This window comes from Lygodium microphyllum, chromosome 6, assembly GCF_053477565.2.
Source record: "Lygodium microphyllum isolate KBCC chromosome 6, Lygodium_microphyllum_v1.1.10, whole genome shotgun sequence".
Classification (NCBI taxonomy): domain Eukaryota; kingdom Viridiplantae; phylum Streptophyta; class Polypodiopsida; order Schizaeales; family Lygodiaceae; genus Lygodium; species Lygodium microphyllum.
This window is the reverse complement of record NC_141140.1, coordinates 111,466,273-111,493,363: the sequence shown is the minus strand read 5'-3', so window position 1 is coordinate 111,493,363 and position 27,091 is coordinate 111,466,273. Positions and strand designations below refer to the sequence as shown.

Below are 27,091 nucleotides of genomic sequence, written 5' to 3'. Positions count from 1 at the left end.
GTCATTCTTCACTCCTCTTCCTTCGTCATTCCGATACCCTTTCCTTCTTCATGCCTCCATTGCCCTCATACCCCTTTAGGTAGACAGTATGGTTTGTGGCGAGCATCTGTCGGCTTTTCTCTTCTTGGCGTCAGCCACATGCATTTTGCGTTAGGATTTCAGCCCTTGGTTCTTGCGTTTGGTAGTTAGGAGGTTTTCTCATCTTGCATTTGCCACTCCCCATCCATATCCTCCACTTGGCGTCATCTTTCGTACATCAGGCATCAAGCTATAGGTTTGCGTTTGCACTCTAGAAGGATCTCCACCATCAAGCATCACCTCTCCTACACTTGGCATCATCTTGGCTTCTATGTTTGGCAGATTTCAAGGTTCTTTTGCTATTGTTATCATCACATAGACTATTGGTGTTTGTGTTTGTAGCCTGCCATCATTCCTTCCATTTGGTGTCAACATTTGGGCTGTCATCATTTGCGTTTGGCAGCTCACCCCTCTAGCATTTGCATTTTGTGGCCATGCCATCTTTCCAGTGTTTGAGGATTGCGGTTTACTCCCTCGATAGTTGATGATCATCTTTTTTATTTCCGATGGCATTAGAGGATTGCGGTTCACTCCCTTGATAGCTATCCTTCACCTTCCAATGATTACTTTCATAGCCCATTGCCTGGAGGATTGGGTTTTGCTCCCTTCATAGTTCAGATTCCCACAAGTGCTGTTACTTGATTCAGACGGGACAATGCAATTATCTTTTGAGCTTTGGCTCTTTTGTATCAGCTTTTTCCTTCTTATAGCATGACTTAGTTCATTATCATCGTGTCCTTGTGTTTTTGAGTTGATCTTCTCTCTTTGTGTTTGTTGTACACACTCTTGTGTTTCTCCTTGCAAACCCTATTGTCTCTCTACACCGTTACCTATCTTGACATGGTATCAGAGCGTAGGAGCTTAGAGAGCTAAAGACCCGATTCATTAGAGAAGGCAAAGAGAGGTTGTAGGTTTGGCATCATTTGTTGAGTTTCCTCTTCACTTGTGCTGCTTCACTAGGATATAGACATACTCTTCTCTTCCTCTCCCTCCCACCCTCCCTTTTACAGCTTGACACTCTGGTGCCACAACTTCTCCATAGGTAGATGGACAGACCACTGGGTGCTCCTCTTCCGGCATCACTGGACCTCCCACCTATGCTTGCTGACATGGTTCTTTGCTCCCTACATTATCAAAGTGTATGTGTCTACTCCCAAGCACTTGTGCCACCTCTCCCTTTTGGGCCATATAGTTTATTTTGCATTGGCTTTCAGATTTTTATGCTCAAGGCAATAAGACATATCCGATGCACATTAGGTTCTCTTGAGCATAAGGAGGATTGTCAGGTGCCACGGTATCCTCGCAGTCGTTGCAATGCTCTACGGATTTTGCTTCTATTTTTTCTGGGTTTCAAGAATGGCACCTTGACAACTCGTGGTTTTGTAGTTTGCTTCCCCAAGTGATAGTGATTTGTTGGGTATCATCCCTCTCAGCAGTCCGCTCCTTTGAGAGATAGTGGCTGTTTGACACTTTCCATTACCTCAGCTCTGCAGTCTACTTCATTGAGAGACACCGATTGTTGCCTATCCTTGGTTCAACATGAGCCTCACCTTTCCCTACTCTTGACTACTTAGGTTCGAGAGGCCACCCCTAGGAGTTCCTTGACATATTTGACACCTTAGATACCTTATTTGGCATGATCGGCAACATTTCCTTCGTCATCAGATGATTCAGAGTTCGTGATTCATGAGTTTTTAAATTCCCTATCTCTCATTTAGGGGGATAAACTCTCTTTGCCTTTAGAGGGGAGGGGGTTCCTATTTCTTCGGCTTGATAGGGGGCCCTTGCATCTCCACTCTCAGAGGGGGCACCTACTCATCATGAAGTTTTTCATCCACCATTTACTCTTTGGGGATGACTATCTTTGGGGAGTCATTTCTCCTATTGATACCCAAGATCTTCAGGTATCATATGTAGATTGGGGCCTTGGCGGTTCCGTTGTGACTTAGTGATGAGGCCTTCGAATTCTTTTCAACATGGAGTTATGGAGCTTGTGGCTTCTCTCCTGAGGTGAAGTTAGCTTACAGTTCATCCTGTTAGCCTGCTCTATTTTCATTCTCAGTCTGTCATCTCCTGGTTGTGAGCTCCTGTCAGAGTCTGGCAGGAGACAGAGGAGCTCTGTCAGTTTTGTGTTTGCTGATTTAGTCTGCTTTCCCTTCTCGGGTGTCACTCAGCCCAAAATGGGCCTTTTTGTGTGCAGTCGGCCCATATTTGGGCAGGTCGGCCAGTTTAGGCAGGTCGGCCAGTTTTTCTGGCTTGGGGCTATTTATAGCAGCCCCCCCAGTCATTCTCTCACATTCTTCTACAGATTCAGCACCCTCTCCCTCCTCTCCCACTCCGGCATTGGTGCTGCCATTGCTTCCAGTCTGTGCAGGGACTGATCAGTCCACTTTGGTGTATTCAGCATTCATCACAGTCAGTGCAGATTTTCTTCCTTCATTTTCTGCTTTCTCTCTCTCCTCCTTTGTGTTCATGTTCTTCTTCCGTTGCGCACTCTCACACATCCCATCTACTATTGTTTACTACAGATTACCTTTTAGGTAGAAATCTTTGATATCTAGGATCCCCTATATCTTCTTCGTATCTCTCTTTGCTTCTCTTTCTTCATCCCTTTTTGGGTGTGAGAGTAGGTGTTGAGAAACCACTTCTTTAGTTCATACACTTCATTTAGGGTTTTGTGTTGACGATCCCAAAAAGGGTTGCTATCCACATTTTGGTCACTTTTTTAGTGGGCGCCCACATAGTGGTGGTGTGCCACCCTAGACAACTTATGCTTATAAATGGGCCGACACTTTCATTCATTCTCATGCCCGACTTCAATTATTCTTCACCCGTTTTCCTTCATCATTTCAACACTCTTTCCTTCTCCCTCTTGCCTCTCCACTGCTCTCATATCCCTTTAGGTAAGTAGTGTGGTTCATGGTGGACATCCATTAGCTTCGCTCTTCTTGGAGTCACCCCCATAGGCATTTAGCGTGAGGATTTCAGCCCTTGGTTCTTGCGTTTGGTAGTCAGGAGGATGTTTTCCCATCGTGCGTTTGCCACTCCCTAGGCATATCCTCCACTTGGCGTCATTTTCCATACATCGGGCGTTAGGCTACATGTTTGTGTTTGCACTCCGGGAGGATCCCCACCATCGGGCATCACCTCTACCACACTTGGCGTCATCTTGGCTTTTTTGTTTGGCAGATTCAAAGGTTCTTTTGCTACTGGTGTCATCACATAGATTGCTGGTGTTTGCATTTGTAGCTTGCTATCATTCCTTTCATTTGGTGTTAGCATCCATACTCCTAGTGTCAGCATCTGGGTTGTCATCATCTGCTCACATCCCTCTAGCATTTGCATTTTGCAGCCAGGCCATCTTCCGAGCATCTGAGGACTGTGGTTTACTCCCTCGACAATTGTCCTTGACCTTTTAGTGATTACTTTGATAGCCCATTGCTCGGAGGATTGTGTTTTGCTCCCTTCACAGTGCAGATTCCCATAGGTGGTGTTGCTTGATTTAGACAGGGCAGCGTAGTCATCTTTTGAGCTTCGGCTATGCTATATTAGCTTTTTCCTTCTTATAACATGATTTAGTGTATCATCATCGTGTATTGTGTTTTTGAGTTTATCCTCTCTTAGTGTTTGTTGTACACACTGTGTGTTTCTCCCCACAAACCGTACTGTTGCTCTGCATGGTCACTTATCTTGGCGAGGGTAGAGAGTGATTTAACAGTTGCTGTTGATTAGGAATAGAGGCCTGAAAATAGGCGTAGTTCATGCTGAGTTGGTTGGTGTCGTTGTTGCGTCTATTGCTTGCTTTAGAGCCTCAAGCAAGGCTCAATGAAGCCCGTAGAACCTCTAGAGCAAGCCTTAATTGATGGGAACAAGCCAAAAGAAGAAAAAAATGATCAATGCATACCTTGAGGAGAAGAAGCCATGGTTGCCATGAAACCTTGAGTTGAAGCTTTGAATCCGGATTGAAGCAAATGATGAAGAAGCTCCTTGAATGCTTACTCTAGTATGAGTTGAAAGGTGAGCAAAATATGGAAGCACAAGCAAAAGCAAGAAGAGTGCAAGAGCTATGGAGGTTCAAGCAAGAAGAAGAGAGACGGGTGTGTGAGAACTCCAACAGTCACAATGTGTGACTTGCCTTCCCTTATTCTATTTGTCACTAAAAGAATAAAGAATAAAATAACAATGATGGGTGCCTGCCACTTGTAGTGTACACGTGTGTGGGTTTGTATACAATAAATGTAGGTGGAAAGGTATAGGCAGCCTTTAACCCGCAACAATGTTTCCATGGCTGTAATTTTTTGAATAGTTGTCATATTCAACTTTAAGTGTTTGTTCTCTGCATTTCTTGTAATATTGAGACTTGAAAACAAACAAATATTATAATTGTTGAGCATATTGTGATGTTTGGGGCGTTTATAGAATAATCCCTACCAAATGAGCTTTGGGGAGAGTAGATTGCATATTGCAAGGCTGATAGTGGATTTGAGTCACTAATAGAATGGATGACAGAAACGTATATGTTGCCTTGAATAGGATATTCTGCAACTAGCTGTAGAGGTAATAGCTCTCATATTCGATGGAGCCTTGCACATAATTTGGAGCTTCTCCCATACCTCGAGAGATGTCCCAAAGGAGGTAGTCACCAATACGACTTCTTTAGAGATATATCAAACTTCGAAGAAGCATTGAATATGCTTTGACATCGTTTTTGTCCTAGTCTATTAGTGCTTTGTTGTTGTTGACTTGGTCCCAATCAAATGGAAGTAGAGAGGGTTCCAATTGTTTTTGGGGGGGAGGGGGGAGAGTGTGCCCTTCAAAAGCTGACCTGCTGCCACGGTGTCACAGGGGACCTTCACTTGATGGCTCAGCATTGGTGCACCATTGACCATGGTGCAGTGCCCCATTTGGGGCCTTTAGGAGGGTTCTAGATTTTAGTTATTGGCATTATACTTAGATCTTGGATTTAGATTCCTTATATTTAGCTTGTATTCACTTTCTTTTCTGCAATGCAATGATGGATGTATATTACTTTGTTGGTTTCATATGTAATTTGGTCTTTCCAAGATGTTAATTTAACCCTTTCTCTCTCTGTCTCTCTAACTCACACACACGGACACACACATGGGTTTAAAGGATGTGGTTGCAAATCATGTGGAAATTCTAAAAAAAATGATTTGATTTTAACATGGAACTGTAGGTACGAGAATCTGAACAAGGGAGTTCAAGAACATCACCTGCATTTAAGGGTTTGAGTGAATGCAGGAAACTGGCAAATCAGGTACCTGCATATTCACCAGCATTGCTAAGGTCTTATTGGGCATCAATTTGAGTCATATGGTAAAAAAACATTTTGACTCTACAGATTTCTCTTTACAAATGGTACCTGTTTAGGCCCAGTGGGAGTCAGAACTCTAATGTTGCAGTCGGTGGTTTCTTGGTGGTGGGGTAAATCCTCTTTTTTTCCCCCCTGTTTGTTTGTTTTTATTGTCACACCTACCACCCTTCCTCTCTTATTTCCATCCAAAATTTGCAGTCAATGCTTGTTCAATCTCCCTGCCAATATCCTCCTTTTTTGCAGGGGGGATTGCAATCAGAGGGTAGAGACAGGGGTCATTGTCCAACGCTTAGAAAAGTGTAGGCTGCTAACAAGGGATGGCATTGAAGTACAGCTTCTAGGTTTAATTGATGACAACACTACTATTGCAAATGGTTTCTCTGTTGAGGCAAGTAACTTTTCTGGTGCAAAGTGCCTGATCAATCTTATCTTTACTTTGCTCCTAAGAGTGGAAAACATGTATTTATTGAGAGGGACATTACAGGTAATATGTGGCTTATGACAGATAATACACTCATTTCTTTCCGGGTTCCCTTACATATGGAATCATCTTTTAGGCATAAGATGCCAAGACAATGGACCTGGCCTCATTAATGGCCGAGGATCTGCGAGTTGTGATCTGGGAGAAATGTCCCAATTAAGTTTTGAAGGGGGTGTTAGTGAGGAAACAAACACTATCCAGAAACAAACATTTGATGGTGCAGAAGTGCAAAATACTTGGAAAGATGCAGCGAAAATCAGGTCTAGGGAAACTACTGCTCAGGAAGCCTTTTTAAATTCAACAGTATTAGCAGAAAATGAAGCAATTGCTGTTGCACACAAAGTGAAAGAGACATTGAGTATGCCAGAGAACAGAATAAATCCAGACGTGTCTGATACATTGAATGAGAAAAGGACTGATGCCAACAAAGATATTGAGGTTGGTACAAGGTCCCCAAGCAGTTATATTACCAGAGATGCAAAAGTTCAAGTTGTTTGCACAAAAGAGAGAGTGATGGAGAAGGTTCACTCTGATCCATCTAATTTGTCTGCCAAGGTAAGTTTTGTCTGAATTACTTGTCTGTTGAATTTTAATGTTTGATTTAGTTGAAGATGGTGGTGGTGTGTGGTGGTGTTCTTTTATTTCACGCTTAATGCTTCAGAAAATGTGAAATTATTTGGAGAATGGTAGGCGAGTTAAAATTTAGTTTAATGTATGGTGTTCTTCTCTTAATGTCTGGCCAGTACGCTTCAGAAAATATGAAATTATTTGGAGAATGGTAGACAAGGTTCACCTCTATTACAAATATTTCCTGTCATCTTACAGGCTGCACAGTTTTGTAGAAAATGAAATACCAGATGTTGAGATTCATGCCAAGACACAACATTACAAAGTGCTGATGTTGGGTTGGGTGCTGGCTTGTCCATTGTAAGGGAGTCAGCAGTGCTGGACTGGACAGTGGCATCTTTGCATCTGTCTGGGCCTATCCTTATTGTTAGTCATTCTTTAATGTCCTAAAAAATGTATCCCTTCAGAGCCAGATTATAGGACATTCCTGGGAGTGCTCACACATATGCTGTGGAGCTCAGTCAATTGTAGGCTGATCATGTATTAACTTTATGGATAATGGGACAGAGATTCAGAATTTGGAAATCTAAATCATGCTGAAACACTGGGACACCACCTGTTTCATTCTAGCAGATATGTAATCTATTCCCTTTTTTGCAGCTAATTGCAGTGAAGGTGTGAGGGGCTATTTTAGGGAGGCTTTTGTGGCTGATCGTGTAAAGCTGTGTTAGATGCCTACCTAAGAAAGGTCAAAGGTGAATACAACCCTCAAACTTTATACAAACATAACTGCATAGATGAACAAAGGGTTGGAACAACCCTACCGATCGGGTTGGGATTCAAGTATATTCCTACAATACTGTTAGGCCTGCTGCCCTAACCTGAACAGCACTCGCAAAAAACATTTTTGATGTCTTCTGTCCTCTTATGAATATGAACATACAGTGCACCTACTGAAGTTCTCTGTCCTGACCTGTTATGCAGCAGTATTGAGGTAAGTCTGCCCTGGACAGAATGTTCAGTCTGCACCACTTGCACTCATTTTGTGTTTGGCCATCATATGGTGGAAATGCGGCCTTAAATAGTCCAGTTTGGCAGGTTCAATGTACACCTCAACAGGTCCGACTTGCACCTGAATAAATTGACCTGCAGGTCTGTCTGACTGGCAGTTCACCTCCTGCTTGTGGCACCTGGTAGTTGCCACAGCCTAAGCTGGTGGCATCTTCCCACTGCCTGTTTGGCTACTTGCACACTTTGCCTATACCTGTTGTGACAGCCTTCCTTCCACCTGTCCACCATGTGGGTGTCAGAAGTGGTGTAGCAGTGGAAGCATAAACATGTGCTGAAATAAACTCCTGAACACAAGACAAAAGAAAAGAAAGAGATAACACAATACAAATGAGAACTCAGATGTATACTCGGGAAATGGAATCCATATACCAAGACATGAGACATTATAGATACAATGTGAGTCACCGGCTGTGGAGGCACGGGCACCTGCTCCCTCTCTCCAAGAACTGTCCAGTGATGAATGAATGAGTGGAAGAGGGAGGCAGACAATATATAGGCCAAAATAAATGTCTACAATATGACAGGTCGGCCAGCATTAAATGGTGGCCGACTGGCTGCAAATAATGCCCAAACCTCAATAAATAATGACAAATAAGATGCCTAAATAATCTATGTGCCCACTTGTTGAACCACAAGTCCAGACTCAACCATGAGCTGACTAATCTGCTAACACCCTCTCTCAGATCATGGGTGATCGGATACAATACAATATACAATGATAATGTCGCATCATAGTACATACAACGATGTCCACCAAAGTAGAACCATGGATACCCAAGTAGTGGGTGCGCAAGCCACTACCAAGGTGCCTTGGAGAGAACATGATGTCGATGTCGATCGTACTAGATCGTGAAGATAGAGAAGATCATAGTAGCTCTCAATGTTTGTCAACAATGCCCCTGATGTAGCATATGTGACCATCCTGTCACCAATGCTGCAGTGCAAAAATGACCATGGATTCCCCTTCTTTGGCCAGACCGCCAAAATGTCCTCTCATGTGAGCTCCAGATGAAAGCCACCCGCTCTATGTTAAATAACTAGCCCATCATGAACCTGGATGTCAATCCTAGCTCCAGGATTTCTACCTGCTAGATTTCGGTCGATGCGTCAGGGATGTCCCTCTTTGGATCCTGTGCATTTGTATAGACATACAGATGAGGCACCGCTGCCCCATCTCACCACCCTCTCACATTCCCTCTTTGGCATTGGAGAGTCGTGAGGGATGTCCGCATCACCACCACTAGAAACCAGCTGAGGAAGGGGCTACTAAGCCATTCCCTCTTTGGCATTGGAGAGTCGTGAGGGATGTCCGCATCACCACCACTAGAAACCAGTTGAGGAAGGGGCTACTAAGCCCTTCCCACGATCCGAAAAAGAGGATCCCTGCCGCACCTTGGACTTCGCCTTGGTCGGAGGATTGGAATTGGAATCTGAGGCAGATAAGGACTCGTCGTCGGAGTCCGTATCCTGCTTCGTTGTTTGCTCCTTTTTCTTCCTGGAAGCCGCTAACTCAGTGCAGTCCTTCTGTAAACGACCTTTCTTGTCATAGTGGTAACACTGGGCCTTCGACTTCTTTGACTTCAAATCCCTTTCTGAAGCTGCAAGAGCCTCACGGGAATCTCCAAGTAACGTATCATCAATGGATGTGCATGGAGCAGCCATTTGTAGAGGATTTAGAAAAGAAGTAGAGAAAAGAAGGTATTTGGAGAGGGAACACAGCCAAACCACGAGCACAGACTGCAAAAAAAAAAAGTTCACATACAATATAACCCAAAATCTGATCAAAAGAAGCCAAAATCTGTTGCACAAAGTCTAAAAATCAGTTCAAAACTGCTAGAAATAGCAAAAACGGCCTGTTCTGTCAGTCACCCAGCCCAAAATAGTATTGAAAACAGCAAAACGCAGGCTGCACACTGCATAAACAGGTGTAGGGTACTGTTGCCAGCAGCTTGATGAGGAAAACACAGGCAGCAGGAGGTGTTGGACAGCAGGCAATGGCAAATCTGCAGAAAACGCAGGTCAAACAGGTCGTTTGTATGGAGCAGCAGCTGCCTGATTAGCAAGAGGGAAAACAGTCCAAGAAATCAGCAATAAAACACAGCAAAAACACAAAACCTGAAAACTGATACCATGTCAGAAGTGGTGCAGCAGTGGAAGCATAAACATGTGCTGAAATAAATTGCTGAACACAAGACAAAAGAAAAGAAAGAGATAACACAATACAGATGAGAACTCAGATGTATGCTCGGGAAATGGAATCCATATACCAAGACATGAGACAGTACAGATACAATGTGAGTCACCGGCTGTGGAGGCATTGGCACTTGCTCCCTCTCTCCAAGAACTATCCAGTGATGAGTGAATGAGTGGAAGAGGGAGGCAGACAATATATAGGCCAAAATAAATGCCTACAATATGACAGGTTGGCCGGCCTACTGGCTGCAAATAATGCCCAAACCTCAATAAATAATGACAAATAAAATGCCTAAATAATCTATCTGCCCAGCCTGCTGAACCACAAGTCCAGACTCAACCATGAGCTGACTAATCTGCTAATAGTGGGTGCCCTCTCTGGTTGCCATTTGGTTGAGCTTCCTAGCTCCCACTTTGTGGTCTCACACCCTGCTCTTTGTCCATGCTTCATATTGTATCTCCAGTCGGCATGTGTCCATGAGAGTCATGAGCTGTCTGATGCAGGCAATTGTCTCAAAGGGGGCATCGGTATTCAAATAGGCCCGAATCCAATTTTACTTACATGGCTTCCTTTCCAATTCAGCACCATGACCAATGGCCTCTGGGCTTTCACTTTCCTGAAGGTGTGTATCATATATTCACAAGGTGCTGCTGCATGCTTGTTGAAATTTTGGAAATGGGCATTGTATGTGACTGATGTAACAATTTCTGTATGGTGTTCATGCAATAGTTTAGTAAGAAAAATTGACCTTTTGTGTTCAATTTACTGATCTAATGTTTCAATCTTCAGGTTAAGACACAGAACAAACCTGTTGATGTCCCACTGGAAGAATCTGATATAGAAGCTGTAAAAGTTGTTGCATTTGAGGAAAATGGAAGTAAAGATGAATTCAATAGTGCGAAGAAGGCATCACGTGTAGAAGTACTTAGTGAGAATAAACAAAGCTCGTACCAGCAAGCACAGGGTGAATCGGTAAACTTGTTTGATTGACCAAACACCAATGTGCACTAGTGAAGCTAGGACATTGCCTTCACTTGTTGGACTGGTTCATTTTTCATAAGGGTTTTTTCTAGATTTTGGCAAGAATCTTAACCTTAACTGTTTGCACAGGATGGAAACAAAAACAAGAACTGCTCTGTTTCAAGCGAAGCAGATACATGTGTTCCTTCAAACAGAGATGCTGAACAGTCACTCTTACAGACAGGGGCTCAAGAAAGAACATCTGATGGAATTACAGAAAGTAGGTTCAGTAACAGAAATGTTCAGGAGGTGGATAGAAAATATTCCACAAGGCTTAGAAGGAAGTCGGGCAAGGGTGCTTCACTGAATGGTGATGCTGTATTCCAAAATCGATGCAATCCAGTAATGAATGAATCTGCTGATGTTTTACCACAGCATCAGAACACTCTGGATGTGTGTAGACTTGAGACCAACCTGATATCCTCCTCTCATGGGCTCTCTGCAAAGACACAGAACGTACACCTTAGAAGGTCTGGAAGAAAGTCTCTCAAAAGTGTTGTAAGTATTCTATTCTGCTTTGCTGGCACACTGGTTTAATTGAAGATTCTGTATCAGTCTCTACATTGATTTTAATATCACATAATGATCTCGAAATGGATCAGGGAAGCAGCGGCATATCATATTGAGCTGCTTATCTTGCATTGCTGAAACAGGATGATGATGGTGCCGGTAATGTTTCTGACGTAAATGGGACAATAACATCAGTAGGAGTCAGACAGAAGTCAGAGAAGTTTAGTGGTTTCACCAACACTGACAGTCCAAGGAAATATAGATTGGAAAGCAAGGAGGCAGATACTGACAGTCAAAGGAAATATAGATTGGAAAGCAAGGAGGCCGATACTGACAGTCAAAGTGAATATAGGTTGGGGAAAAAGGAGGCAGATACTGACAGTCCAAGTGCACTCAGAGTGGAATCAAGGAAGGTGGCACCTTTGCCAAGAAAGGATGCACAATCAACCAAACGAAGACATACCAAGGTTGATGCCAGATGGCTCTCTCATCTTCATGTGGCATTAAGAAGGACGAAACAATTCAAGCATCCTTTCTGCAGTTTGTGTTGATGGTTAATGAGTGCTTGGAAGTTAGACTTAAGTCCTCATTCGACAATTGTAGGAAATCCATGTTTGTCCATTTTCCAGAATATAATAAACAAGACTGCAAGCATCTACTGTATGACTAGCATGGCAGTAAAATATGTTTGTTCCCTACATTTTGTGTTTAAAGATACATTGTATTGATGCTGTAAAGAATTTGCTGTTTAGGATGCAGTTCCAGATAATAACTCTAGTAAGTTGGAGATTTTGGGGTCTGAAACTTCAACTGCACCATGTGGCAATGAAGCCGAGGTTGTGGCAAAGGTTGCAAAAAGCACGGTTACAACTGGTGGATTTGCTGCAAATCATCAACAGATTAGAGAACCAGAAAACAAGAGAGTAAAGCACAATATGGGAATCAAATCCAATGAAGTGGATAAGAGCTTGGTATGCTGTTCAAAATTAAAAAGCCACATCTTGGCGAATAGTTTACTACTACTATCTAAAAACAATAGCATTTCAAAAGAGTTATGCTTACCTATCTCTTTACCTCCCAGCGGCTTCCACCACCTCTTCCTCGTCCTCGTGTGCCGGTTTCAAAACGTGTAATATCAACAGCATTTGGGCTGAAGACATCCAGATCCGGTGAGGCTATCTATGGGTATTCCATTAATAAATATCAACAGCAGTCGTTAAATTCTCACTTTGCAAATCCAGTCCAAGTTCTTGCTTTTTATCTGAGTAGATTTACAATTGTGTGTACAGGAAGGTTACTAGTCCCACCTCTAGAACATTGGCGAGGTCAAAGTTGTGTACGTGATATGGTAAGTTCAGCTTTATTTATATGTCTGCATCATGATGCTTATAGAAATTGACTGATTGTTACATTAGGAAGTGTACACTGCACTAAAAAATATCAACCATTCCCTGCATTTATGAGTCATATGTTGATTCTTTGTCAGATTTCCTTTATGAATGCTAGATTATGACTTTTGTTAGTGCTTGAGTTATGAAGGGTAGTTCACTTCTTTGAACTTCAAGGTTGAGATTGAGCCGGAGTTAGTCATAAGAGTATAGTCAGGGGAAGGTTATATATTTAGAGTCGAATCTGCTGTAAACTAACATGGGACTTGCTGCCTGTGGCTCTTGGAAGGCCCACCATCCATCTCCACCACACCCCCAGCCCCCAACCAACAACCAAAAACATCATCCGTTTCCCCCCCCCCCCCCCCCCCCCCCCAAAAAAAAAAAAAAAAGGAATTAAGAAGACAAAAAACAGAAATGGACTAGTAATACTGAAGAGATATTTGGAGTTAAATCAAATTGCAAGTCAATGTTAGTTAGAATTGAGAATCCTACCTCATTTGCCTTTTGAGCATAATAATTGATCATTGAGGGTAGCTGGAAAGAAATTTGGAATGTGGAGAAGAGAGGGTAGAGAAAACAAGCCACGGATAGAGCTCTCTTGCTAGCTGTAGCTGTCTTTTATCAAGCATACGGTTTCTCTTAGATAGCTTGGGTTTTTCTCTTCTTCAAGACTAAATGCGTTCCTTCTACTTACCTTAGACAAATGGACGGAATGAAATCACAAGCATTTATGTTTTTGATATTTCGAAGTGCTGTTGCCATGATATAGACAAAGGACTAGGATAACCTTCCCAACCATCCACTTAGTATTGCTATCTACCTTTATTAGGGTTAGCTTAATAAAGCAACAATAGAAATTGTGAAATGGTCATATATTCTAGCCAATGTGTTGTTTAAGAGAGGAGACACTCAAATTGCAATGAGCACATGGCCTCTTTTTTATGTTTTGGCTTTTAGAAAGCGTTGGATGCTTGTGACATGAAAGTATTAGTGTAGATGAGCAAGTGCGATTAAATTTGAATGTAAGCCATGAAAGCTGATTGAACATGTTGAAGCATGCTAGGCAATAGCCAACTAGAAAATTTCAAACATTTTAATTTGACCTGCAATCTTAGAAGCTTCCCTTCATCCTAATGAACATAAGTAAGTGATGATTGATTTGCTCATGCAATGAGATGTCTTTAAGATAAAATAACCTATATCAAATATGTTTAATTTTTTGTGGTAAGAAATGTGGCTAATTATATTACTCGTAAGAATTTTACAAAGAAGTACATGTTCTCAACAGTCTAGTTGGAGTTGGCTCAAAATCACAAACAATCAGATGTACAAGCCTCTCAAGGCGGTTTGGGGGATATGGGGGAAACAAGCCATGGAGAGAACATGTATCACCACCTAGGGCTGCCCACTTGTATGCCCACTTGTATCATGAAGAACAAGTTGTGGCCACCCTAGATAAGGAAGAATTGCTGTGAGAGCTCCTGACAGGCTTGGGACTTGCCTTGTAGTCAGTCCCAATGGTTGTGGAGTGAGTGATTAGTGGACACTTAGAGTTCTACCAAGGGTACATACACTAGAGGTTCTTGCCACTGAAAGTCAACTACCAGTGTGCCCTTTGGATGTGTCATTCTTGAGGCCGCTATTGATCTTTCAATCCTTTGATCCTGGTTGAGGGCTCCATTATGTGGCGAATGGGCAATGTGCCTAGGCCAACCATAGCATAGGAAACTGGTTTAGATGACGGAGATCATGTCATCAATCTTTGTCTCGTAGAAGAGGTTGTGGGTTTGGCTAATTTACTTCTAATACAAGGCTCCTTAGGATATACACCCTAGGCTAGATGCCATTTTGCAAAGAAGATGGTAGACTCTTCTCCTTAGTTGGGTTGCCTTGAAGGCCCAAAGACAATGCTTTTTCATCTCCAAATGTTTTTATGAGCAATGCTTGCAAACTCCATCTTGCTGCATCTAGGCTAGGCAAAACCAATTGCCAGCCCCCCTTGTGCGAGAAGCCAAATTAAGTAGGATACTCTCCTTGGCTACCATTATCCCACAATCATTGATAATGTTCGGTGAAAAGTATTAGTGATGTTGCGCTCCATCCAATGTTTGTTGCTCTAGGGTGCCAAATCCGACTTCCTCTTGCATTAGGATGCGTCGGTCCATCTCAATTGTGTAGACCAAGAAGCACTATGGCTCCTTGGCAATTGTCATAGCTGTCCAAAGCCACTTTCTTGGATCATCTTGTTCATCTAGAGGCCGACTCTCCCACATCCAAAGATGCCACTTATGAATATCACATTGGCTGATGTATGGGTCCAATTTCTAGGTCTTCTCTTGGAGGTTGATGACTTGGATCCTCCTCCAAGAGATAATAAATAGTGCCATACAGTTCTCTTAGCTTTGTCGATAACTAATTGGTCACTGTGACCCTCTTGAATTGTAAAGAAAGTGCCTAGGGGGAGCTCCACCAATTCTTGCTACCACTTGCAAGGGGATGCCCACTTGTGAGAACTAAGCTGCCCATTCCTCTCTTGGTTGCATTAACTTTCTAAGAGGAGGATCTAGCCATGAAGAAATGCTCTAAACATAGAAATCACAAGACAATTGTACAATAAAGCCAAATTGAACATAAAAGAGAGTTAGGGTTAGGGTAACTTAGAGACCATCAACACAGAGAGTGAAAGAGTGAATGAATGTTGAATATACAATGGTCATGCAACAAATAAACCATGTAGGGATTGAATATTGAACCTCGAACTCTCGTGCCTCAAGGACCGAGGCAGAGGTACTGAGTTGGAGAGTGTGTTATACTCTTGAATGGATCTCGAAACAATACAATGAATTCCTGTGACATATGGCAATGATGCTTGTCCTATGCCTTGTCGCAGCCGAAGCTCCATCAGTTGCACTAGCAACTAAGTTTTGCACGTCTAAACCACATTTCAAGAAAAATGCATGTATAGCATTATACATGGCCTTAGATGTTCCATTATCCATTGGCAACAACCGCACAAATCTACAAATTGCATATCCTCTACCTCCATCATTGATATATGAAACATAGATAATTAGATGCTTTTTCATAGTGCGGTCAATGATCTCATCAATGAGTAGTAAAAAGAAGGGACTAGCACTTATCTTTGCATACATTTACTTTCGAACATGGTCTCTCATAGCCAACATCATTTCCCCTCCTGAAATTGGATTTACATAATTTCCGTACTCATCTGATGCTAGCATATTTGGAGTACAAAGCTCCCTTTGCAACTTGCATAACTGTGGATATTTTTCCAATGGTATGTCCTCACACACAAAAATATACCAGTTTCATGCATGATATGATCCACTTTTATTCACTATGGACTATGGTATCCAATCCATGGTCCATAGGTCCTTTGCCATCACTATCAATCTTTGCCTTGGCATTACCAGCACGTACTGCACTAATGTGATCAGAAGTCTTAGCATGATTGTTCGATGCCGATAATTGGATGCTTTGAGAGCCTCCATGTGTACATGTATTTACTTTGCTAGCATCTTGATACAATTGGCATTTCACTCTTTCCTCATTACATAGAGTTTTACATATGTATGCCCATGGATGCAAAAGAGTCCACTGTGGCGGGCTTGTAGGCACCTATAGTTAAGCGGCTCAAAACTTGCTGCTGCTGCCCTAGCCGTCGACTCTAGACTCCCAAGCCTTGCACGAAAGTGCACAATGCTGCTTGGTACCTTGCAAGTTGCAACCTCAAGCATGGACTTGCTTAAGCCTTATGCTTCAGTTGCCTAGTTCAAGTACATTGTACCATTTCTCAACGTTAGTTTGTTAGATGGAGACTAGAGCACGACAGAGTTTGAACTTGACGATTCAGCAATGGCTGATTGCAGATTGCGATGTGGATTGGAGACAAGAGTATAGTGTATCTTCTTTGAAGTTTGTGAATCACACTGTTTCTCCAATCTCGATCACATTAAAAACTTAGATTGATTTTGGGCCATTGATTCTCAAATCCTAGGTTTTAGTTTTAGATAAGCTAAATGAAATATAGTAATAGTAAGAATGTTCCAACTTACCAAGCCACTAAGCTATGTAGTAGTTGAAAACTTGGATGGGACTTGCTAGGTGCTCGTCGAGAGTCACCAATTCTCGATTTGCTATATAGTACATCATACCAATATACAACTAGTAAAAATGAAAGGCAACTTGTAAATGTTGATATGTTAAATGATAGGGGCATTTTGATTTGGCATGTTGTGATGACAAGCAAAATTTAATCTTCGATTTGTATTTTGACAGGGCATTTTTGAAAAGCCTTGTTTTGACAAGCTAAATGGCCTTTGATATGAAAAACAGCCATCAAATTTAGGCCTTGTTAGGAACAATGTAACCTAGTCAAATTGGTGGGCATTTTTGAAAAGCCTTGTTTTGACAAGCTAAATGGCCTTTGATTGGAAAAACAGCCATCAAATTTAGGCCTTGTTAGGAACAATGTAACCTAGTCAAATTGGTGTAGTTGTGGGAAATAAGCTAGGTTCCCTGTCTATTAAATGCAAATGATGATTCACCAAAATCAGATTAATTGTGAAATGTGAAAGAGGAAGGAAAAAATGGAGAAAGAGCATGCACCAATGAATCTTGCATCTCTTGCTTACCTTTTCTTGAGTTTGAATGGAAAAATCTATCTTCTTTAGGGCTTATGAATCAATACTTGGTTTGAAAAACTTCATCTCGAGAATCACGTATATTTTGCAGAAACGAGGGGAAGATTAGGAAGTGTTGTTTTGTGTACTTGATATAGGAGTAAATGAAGGTGATGTGTATGGAAGAGATGGAAGAGGTAGAAATGGAGATGAAGGTGGTAGAGAGATGAAGGGTTTGTACTCCATGTCAGTTTCCACGTTAGGATGGCCAATCCGTTGTGGAGCTTCTAACCTCCTTGCAAAATCATTAGATCAGTGCATTGAATCTAAAGGAAAAAACTTAGATTTACTTTCAATCTGATGTTGAGCCTGATGCATTGAGATAAGATCGTACTTGGCTCGTGTAATCATGTAAGGTCGGGGGACTCCACGGTAGTCCAATGCTTCAGCGACTATGCTGGATCTTTTTAGAGTAGGTCAATACCAACACTCAAGAGAATGACATTTTGGAGCGGAAGAACCAAAGTGTGATCGAGATGGCATGCACCATGATGGAGCACCGACATACACCTTAGTTTCTGTGGGCGGAGGCAGTGGCTATGGCAGTTCACATCCTAAGTTGATCTTCCACTTCAACCGTTGATAGGATGATATCTTTTGAGGCTTACTTTGGGACTAAGCTTGATGTCTCTTATTTCAGGATCTTTGGGTGTGACGCCTATGTGCACATCCCAAAGACGCAGCGTGATAAGTTCGAGACGGCTTTTCGACGACAGGTCTTTGTTGGTTATAGCTCCCAATCCCAAGGTTATTGCTTGTATGATCCCATAAAGTGGGATGTCTACATGAGTCGAGATGTGCAGTTCGTGGAAGTTTCGACCATAGAGGGGGGTGAGGAGCACTCTGTACTTGAAGATCCAAGGGAGAGTTGGGCTCTCGTGACAGTTCCTTTGAGTTAGAGCCTCTTGATGGAGATTCTTCTTCAGATTCCGAGTTTTCTCTTCCACTGGCCACCCCAGTGGAGATCCCACTAATGGATGCACCGGAGTCTTTAGTGGATGGAGAGCGTCGAGGAGAGATCCGGCCTCCTCCTCGTTGGGGTCGTGACACCCACCGAGATTCGGGGATCGAGGGGGTGCCTGAGGAGTGGGAACCGTAGGATAGATTACGGAGGTCACAGAGGCATCATACACATTCTTCAGAGCTTGTTTGCTCTAACTACTGTTTGATGTCCCGTGTTATGCGGGATAGAGAGTCTACATGAGTGAAGGAGGCTTTACAGTTTGATCATTGGTGGAATGGAAGCCGAGTTGGAGGCTATTGAGCGGAATTGCACTTGGTTCCTTGTGTCTCGTCCCTCTCATAAGAAGGTGATTGGTGTCAAGTGGGTCTTCAAGACCAATTACCATAGTGATGGCTCTTTGCACAAGCACAAGGCTTGCCTTGTTACTAAAGGTTTTGCACAACGCCCAGGTGTGGACTTCCATGATACTTTTCCCCCTATAGCCCGCATGGCGAGTATTCGTGCTATTCTTGCCTTGGCCGGTCATAAGAGATGGCATGTTTTTCAGTTGGATGTGAAATCGGCCTTCTTGAATGGTGATTTGAAGGAGGAGATCTATGTAGAGCAGCATCTTGGCTTTGGTTCCTCAGATGGGCAGGTTTACAGGTTAAAGAAGGCCTTGTATGGCCTGAAGCAGCTCCGCGTGCTTGGAACGAGAAGATTGATTCGTTCCTCCAGGCCCAGTTGGGATATCGGTGCTCTAGGACCGATCCTCAGCTTTAGTGCACACTTCCGAGGGTGGTCATGTGTTGTTTGTTTTGTATGTTGGTGACTTGATTATTGTAGGTGCTCATATCCAAAAGGTCGAAGAGACGAAGGCAGCTCTACGCCAGAAGTTCGAGATGACGGATTTAGGACTTCTCCATTTCTTTTTGGGCCAAGAGATTTATCAGTCTCAGAGGGGGATTTTTATCTCTCAGCAGAGATATGTACAGGAGCTCTTGGTGACTTTTGAGATGGAGGATTGTCGGTCCATTTCTACTCCTATGGATCTATACTAGAAGGCCACTTCACATGCAGCTCCTCCTTTGGAGGATGCTACTCGTTGCCATCAACTGATTGGATCATTGATTTGACTCCTCAACACACGGGTTGATCTATGTTTTGCTGTAGGTCTCTTGGTTGTGTTCATGAGTTCACCTCAGTAGGTGCACTAGCAGGCTGCTCAGAGGATCCTACAGTATCTGAGGTGATCTTGTTCTTGCAGGTTGGAGTAATTCAGATTGGGTTGGTGATGTGCATCACAGGCGGTCTACTACAGGTTATTGTTTTACCTTGGGTATTGGTGCTATCTCTTGAAGTAGCAAGAACTCTTTTCTTCCTTTTGTTCCCTCTTTTCTCTTCCAGATCAGCACCAAATGGGTTTAAGTGAAAAAAAAAAAAAAAGGCCCTATCTTTGACCGAGGTAGAGTATTGGGCTGTGTCTTCTACCACATGTGAGGTTGTGTGGCTTCGGTGGTGGTTGGAGGAGCTTGGCTGCCCCCAGACTCGTCCTACTATCTAGTGGTGCGACAATGAGAGTTGCATTGCCTTGGCATGTAATCCCGTATTCCATGCTCGGATGAAGCACATAGAGATCCAGTATCACTTCATCAGGGAGAAGCTTTTGGATGCGACCATTGATGTGGCAAATTTGTTTACAAAGGCATTTCCCCAGGCTTTACCTCATTGACATTCGAGATCCCTACATCTGCTGCCTTGTCCAGGATTTGAGAGGGGGTGTTAAGAGTCAGCTCCTTGCCACGTCAACAGTGCCAGTGGCAGCAATTGGACTGCTCGATTGTAGTCGGTTGCATTTAATGCAACCGACTTGCCTTTTTTGGGGCATTTTTCGAGGCATTTTCAGCCTTTTTAAGGTTGAGTTTCTAGCAGACTTCATCACTTGTATCCAATAGATTTCAGCCTGTTGGTGATGGAGACAACACTTGGGGCTGACGGAGATCAAGGTCCTCAAGGTGGAGACATACGCAAATATTCTCTCTGCACTCGTGTATAATTCTGCATCCTTATACAGCATTCTTCAGTGCAGATTTTATGCGTTTCACTGTCTATTTCTCTCTCTCTTCGTTCACTCTTTGTCATGGTCATTCGCTTCCGCATTGCTTCACTTTGACATACTCCTCGGCTTTGATACCATGTGAAGAAATGCTTTGAACACAAAAAACACAAGACAATCGTACAATAAAGCACAAACTGAACATAGAACACAGTTAGGATTAGGGTAACTAAGAGACAATGAACACAATGAGTGAAATAAGTGAATAAATACTGAATATACAATGCACATGCAGCAAACGAACCATGCAGGGATGGAATATTGAACCTCAAATTTTCGTGTCTGAAGGATCAAGATAGAGATACTGAGCTAGAGAGTGTGTCGTACTCTTGAATGGATCTGAAAATGTTGACAACAGCCTCTGAAGGTGTCAGACACTGGCAAACACAATTGGGACAGTCGGATATGATGTCAGATAGGCAGAAGAGCAAGAGTATGCAGCAAATGCAGTTGTCAAGAGTGAGAAGAGATGAAATGCAAACTGCAGTGACGATGGCCACAGCTATAGGAGAGAGAAAATCAGTAAATGCAGCAGCTGGAGTGAATGCAACAAGCTAGAGGAGAGTTGCTGATGGTTGGGCGGGAATGGAGCCTGAAAACACAGCTATAGACTGACGTGGTAGACTGTACGATAGCTGGGAAGTGATTTCAAAGGTCACCTGGCTTAGAAAAGCAAATAGAGGGTTGGAAACAGTCATGAACAATGAGAGGGTTGGAAACAGTCATGAACAATGAGGAATGGTGGGATAGTAGGTGCTTGATGATGGAGGGTGATGATGGTACTTTGGTTGAGGTATCCTTTGTGAATGGGGTTTAGTCAGCAAAGCTCTATCACATGCAATTTGCAGAAATGAGATTAAGGCTGAATGGAGGGCTACACGTCTATTTATAGAAAGTTTGGTTCCACGATAGTCTAGGACCTCTTCCCATTTTAACTCTCTCGAACGACTCCTTGTTTTAGGGTTTTTACATTAAATAAGCATGTTTTGGAGGAGTTCAAGAGGATAAACAACATATAATGCATATTTTAGCTCAACGCTAGCTACTTCTTTGAAATTGTTGCATCTATCTCCCTTCTCCTTGCCTCTACTGGTCATTGATAACCCGTAGCTGGTTGTAAAGTCTCTCAATACACTCTCATGTAGACATCCTTGCAAACCTTGACAAAGTGGGCATGGCCAACCTCTCAACCAGCCCATTGAATATGAGAGCACTCTCTTAGCTATAGACTATCATGATCTTTGATCCATGGGTTCCAGTTGATTGGTTATTGATCTTAATCTCCACTTGGCATTTTGGGGACCATTGTGCTAGGGCCTTACATATACCTTGCCGAACTCGTAGGAAGTTGTGAAGAAAGGATAATTTGGGTGTGAAGAAGTGCTCCAAACACATTAAACACAAGACCAAAATGAAGAGAGTGACTATTAAATATGCATTGCTTATGCATGCAACAAACACTATACAGTAAATACTAAAGCTTGAACTCTCGTATCTTTGGGATCGAGGCGGAGGTTATGAGATGGAGAGTGTATTGTACTTTAAAATGGATCTCGAAAGGTAGCAAGGCAACCTTTGTGTGTCAAACAACAATAAATACAACTAGAGAGGTTGGATTTGATACAAACAAGTAGTGAGGAGAGAGAACAACCAAAAACGCAAGTACTTGAGGAGAGAGAAAAGCTGGGCGATAGCTAGAAACAGCAGATGACTATGTAGGAAGTGTAGGCAATAGCTGAAGAAGAGAGAAACTAAGCAAACATAGATTTTGGATGATGGCGATAGTGTCAGGTTGATGGCGATAGCTCCAGATGATAACGTCAGCAGCAAATGCAAGGTGCAAATTGCAGACAATAACTCCAAGGTACCAAGTGATAGCTCCTAGATGCAAGCTATAGCTCTAGGATGAAGGGACACTCATAGATAGAGTTGGAGATTGGATGTTCAGTTTTGGAAAGAGTGAGGGGTGTAGAGTAAAGAGAGAAATACAATCTCTCGTGTCCACGTCGAGTAGAGATGGAGAAAGTGAATGTTCGTCAGTCCATTATGGCTTGGCACGTTGAGCAAAGATGGAAAGAGAAAACATTTGTTAATCTGTTGTGGCTTGGCGGGATGTGACTAGGCAGTCGTTAGTTAAGTAAATGGGATGGGCAGTCATAGACTTCGCAATCAAGATAGGCGATCATGGGATGGGAAGCAAATGAGCTTTTGGTTGCTAGGCGGGCACTCCTCTCAAATCATGTTGATTCTTCATTAGGGAAAAGGAGTGACTTGTTCTATGGCGTGGAAGGCATGCCAGGTAGCAATAAACAATGGCAAAATCTCTTTAATGTCACGTTTGATTTATTTTTGGAAAGAAAGGAAGAAGGAAGGCTCATTTCATGACTAAGTCTTTTCTTCAACATTTAAATTTTAACAAAGCTGCTCCCTTCCTTTCACAAAAAAAAAGAAAGAATAGATCTACATTAAATGCACTTTGTTTACAATCCTATTTTTCTTAATACATTGTTTCTCTCTCAATTGTGAACAATGCATATTTTCGCGTGCTCTCTGAATCCTTTTATCCTCTCTTGGTCTATACATTCTCTCACTGTCATGGCTTTCCACGGAGTATCTCCCTTTGATGCTCGTGTTCCTATTGAATCTGAACACATGGAGGATCGTTTGTCCAGCTTCTCTTGAACTTGAGCACACGGACATTTAGAGTCTCGATGTGTTTTCTTCTATCAAATATGATGGATATTCATTGGTGTTGGCGATTCTCCAAGCTCAAATTAAGGGCTTGCAACGACAATTAGCCGAGATGCGCACTTTCCATTTTTCGTTTTTGCTCATAGCCATGAGGATGTTGCCTCTTTAGTTCCAACTTGATCCCTTCAAAGGGGAGAAGGAATGTGATGAGATGAACATCGATTTATGGTAGCTAAATGAATGGCGTATTTTGATTTGTATCAGTTCAATGGTGCTCTGCGTATTGAGAAGATACGAATCATGTTACAAGGAAAGGTGTATGCTTGGTGGGTGGGGCTATGGCCCAAGCTAAAAACATGGGTATAATTTTAATCCGTTTTTTCGAAGTGTAATCGATCATCAGATTGAATTTTTTTTGAAATTATTTGAGCTAGATATTGAAAGGGAATCTTGGATGCATATTCATAAGAATTTAAAGATTTCTTACATAAAACAAAGGCCTTCGATGATCCTCAAGCATTGCTCTATATGTGATACCTTTTTGGATTGTTGCTAGACTACTAGAACGAGGTGCATCACAATCCATTATACTTTGTTGAGGATGTCTTTGGATATGCAAAATTTTTCGATAATACTTTGGTTGCAAGTAGGGGTAGCTAGTTGAGGGGGTTCTCAACTAGTTGCCTCTATCATCACGTAAAAGAATACTTCTACCCCAGTAGCAACTCATTATCTGTCTTTGGAGTTGCATAAGAAAAAAGATGTAAATACAAGATTACTCGCAGTGAGGATTGCTCGAAGAAGGGTCTTTGCTCCTCTTGTCATCATACATGTTACTTTGTAAGGTTGAGAGTGTTCCCCACATGAGAGGGTGAAGTCTAAGACTTTAGTAAACACTGTTGAAGCTCTAGGTATTTGTTATGAATTTTTATTAAAAGATTGTTTTATTAATGTGAGTAGTTGCAATGGTTGTTTTAGTAACAAAACTGTATATGGCATGCATGATCCTTTAAAGGTCAGTGGTCGTGTAAATGGCCAAGTAATTATGACACTTAAATTTTTTTTTTCTCAGATAATGCAAAAATTGCAGCCCCATACAATACTTCTTGATCGAATTTATTGTTTTCATTATGCGGAGAGTCCTATTATGGATTCCTTAGATTAAGTTGTATTTGAGTTTGACTCTTTCTATCCAGTAGTACCATCAGCTTATGGACTTCCGACTTATGAGCTTTTTCCATGTCAATGCCATATGTTTTAGCCTTATGATAAATATTTCTCTTTATATATTGACTATCAAACTCATGTAATTTCTTTTGAGCTTGATGGTCATTTCCATCATGTGATTGAGGGTTGTTTATCATTTGAGATCATAGAAACTAATGTACATGTGACTTCAACATTGGAATTTAGTAAATATTTTTCCGATCCAAATGTTACTAATATTTGTCTTATTGAAAAAGTTTAATCATTTGATTCACAATCTAATTTGATTATTTTAAATAATAATGTTAATGTTCACTTAAATAAGAGTGAGTATTTAGATTTGGTTTTACACGAATATATTGACGTCGTTCTGTTTGATCTACCCAATGGACTTTCGACATCTCACAGAATCTTTAGAAGTTAGACCACATGATTGGGACGTTGCTCGGTAGCCATCCCATCTGTCAACAACCTTATAGGTTTCGTCCAAAAGAGAAGGACGAGATAGCTTGGCTACTTTAAGATTAACTAGCTAAGGGTTTTATTGAACCAAGTAAATCCTCATGAGATGAGCTTGTCCTTGCTAAAGGGAAGGATAGCATAATGCGCTTCTCTATTGATTATGAAGGTTTCCATGAGGTGACCATGAAGAATAAGTATGAGCTACCTGGAATGGATAACCTTGTAGATTAACTCTGTAATGTGCGATATTTCATCAAAATCGATTCTAAATCGGATTACCATCAAATATAGATAATTGATATTATCAATTTTCGGTCCAATCTTTTGGATTGATCAATGTTCTTGCAACTTTTTAGTAGATGATGAATTATTTATTTCATTGATGTCTCGAAAAGTAGATAGTCATTTTCCTTGATGACATTCTTATTTATAGTAAGTCATTGGAGGAACATGCGAAACATGTGTGTATCGTCTTGCATCTTTTAAGGTAAGAGTAATTATTTGCGAAACTATTCTAGTGGGAAATTTTTTACATGGAGTTGTTGTATCTTGGATATCTCATCTTAAGTGATGGCATTCGGATTGATCCTGAAAAGGTTTGAGTAGTGCATGATTGATCTATTCTGGGGACCATAAGGTAAGTAGAATCTTTCTTAGGTTTTATTGGAATTTTCAAAAGTTAATAAAGGACTATGTTCATATTGCTAAATTCTCTATATGTTTGTCTAAGGGTATCTGAAGCAAGAAAAAGCATGTTAATTTGTCGGTTGTTTGGACTAATGAGATCAGTCAATGTTTTCAAACATTGAAACAATTGGTTACCATTGCACGAATGTTGGAAGTTGTCGATCTGAATAAACATTTTTGAGGTTTATATAGATGCAAATAATTATACTTTAGGTGCTTGTTTCTATCATGATCGCCGATCTATTGGGTTTGAAAGCTATAAACTCACCGATGCCTAATTGCGTTATACCACCAAGAGAAGAAATTGTTGGTAGTCATCCAAGTGCTTAAAGTATGATGGTATTATTTATACAGTGTCCAATTTATTATTTGGATTGAACACCATTCATTAAAATACCTTTGTGATTAGCCCAATCTCTGTAGTCATAAGGCGAGATAAGTGGAGCTGATATAGGAATTTGACTTTGAGATTTGCTATAGAAAGGTGTAACTAATATGGTTGTCTATGCTCTTAGTCAAATACTCGAAGTTAATGCCTTACTGTTTTGAAATCTTGAATGATTTCTATCTTTCTTTGAAGGGGCATTGCTAAAATGATCTTGACTTTGGTAAGATTTGACAACTAGTTTAAAAGGGATCTAGTAGCCTAGGAAGCTTTGGTGGTTCGGACATTCGAAAGCTGGCTATTGAGAGAAAGATGACGGAAAAGTATTTCATTTGTAATGGATGACTCTTAACATAAGGCAAAGTGTGTGTGCATGATGATGAGGATATCCGCAAGAGAATTTGACATGAGTTTCATGATGTATGGAGTGTTGGACACCATGGTATATACTAGACTTTGGCCTTGGTTACTTGCTACTTTTGTTGGTTGCATATTAAGACTATGGTTGAGTCTTATGTGCAGGAGTGCTTGCAATGTTTGCTTAATAAAGTTGAACAACACAGATAGATGGGAATGTTATATCCTTTACAAATTCTTGATGGAAAGTGGAGTAGCATTTCTATGGATTATGTAGTAGGATTGCCTTGTATGAATCGAGGTCATGATGCAATCTAGGTTGTGATCGATGGATTGATAAAAATGGCTTGATTTGTTCCTAGCAGGACGATCGTGAAAAGTCACCACGAGTTGGCTAGTCTCTTTGTCGAACACCTTTAAGGACTTTATGGTTTGCCCAACGAAATGGTTAGAAATCAAGATTATAAGCTCATTGGCCATTTTTGATAATGGTTTTTCAAAAACTGAAAATTCGATTGTCCATGTTGGCATTGAAGCATTCTAAATCCGATGAACAGATCGAAAGAACAAATCAAACCATGGAGGATATGTTGCATGCATGTGTCTCCCAAAGGCAATCTAATTGGAAGTGCTATTTTACTCAGATTTTGCTTATAACAATGCTAAGCATTTAGCTATTGGTTATAGCCTGTTTATGCTTATGTACAGTTATGAGCCAAAACCATCGATTGCCGCATAGCTTTTGGGGGGGGTGAAAATGCAGTCCGTAGTTGACTTTCTATACAATATGCAAAGGATTGTGCCACTTTTATGCTAATTAACATGGTACTCCACAAGAGCTCTAGGAGGCATGTGGGTTTAACTTAAAGTCCAAAGGACTTTGATTTGATGACT

At 41.6% G+C, this 27,091-nt stretch overlaps 1 protein-coding gene across 3 annotated transcripts in view; it reads left to right on the top strand.

Annotated features, from left to right (window-relative positions):
- LOC148034973 (uncharacterized) overlaps nt 1–27,091 on the top strand; it is an 85,501-nt gene that overhangs the window by 22,489 nt on the left and 35,921 nt on the right. For 2 of the 3 annotated variants that reach the window (XR_015691137.1, XM_087679886.1), the window contains exons 2-11: nt 5,276–5,356; nt 5,441–5,523; nt 5,657–5,801; nt 5,919–6,449; nt 10,516–10,698; nt 10,837–11,244; nt 11,400–11,723; nt 12,009–12,227; nt 12,338–12,425; nt 12,546–12,604. Coding sequence is in view for 2 of the 3 variants with exons in the window: in XM_087679886.1 (XP_087536012.1) it covers nt 5,276–5,356; nt 5,441–5,523; nt 5,657–5,801; nt 5,919–6,449; nt 10,516–10,698; nt 10,837–11,244; nt 11,400–11,723; nt 12,009–12,227; nt 12,338–12,425; nt 12,546–12,604 (2,121 nt within the window). In the remaining variant the exon portion in view is untranslated. Of the gene's footprint in view, nt 1–5,275; nt 5,357–5,440; nt 5,524–5,656; nt 5,802–5,918; nt 6,450–10,515; nt 10,699–10,836; nt 11,245–11,399; nt 11,724–12,008; nt 12,228–12,337; nt 12,428–12,545; nt 12,605–27,091 lie in introns of those variants that run through there. The other variant, XM_087679887.1, reaches the window with a different exon arrangement.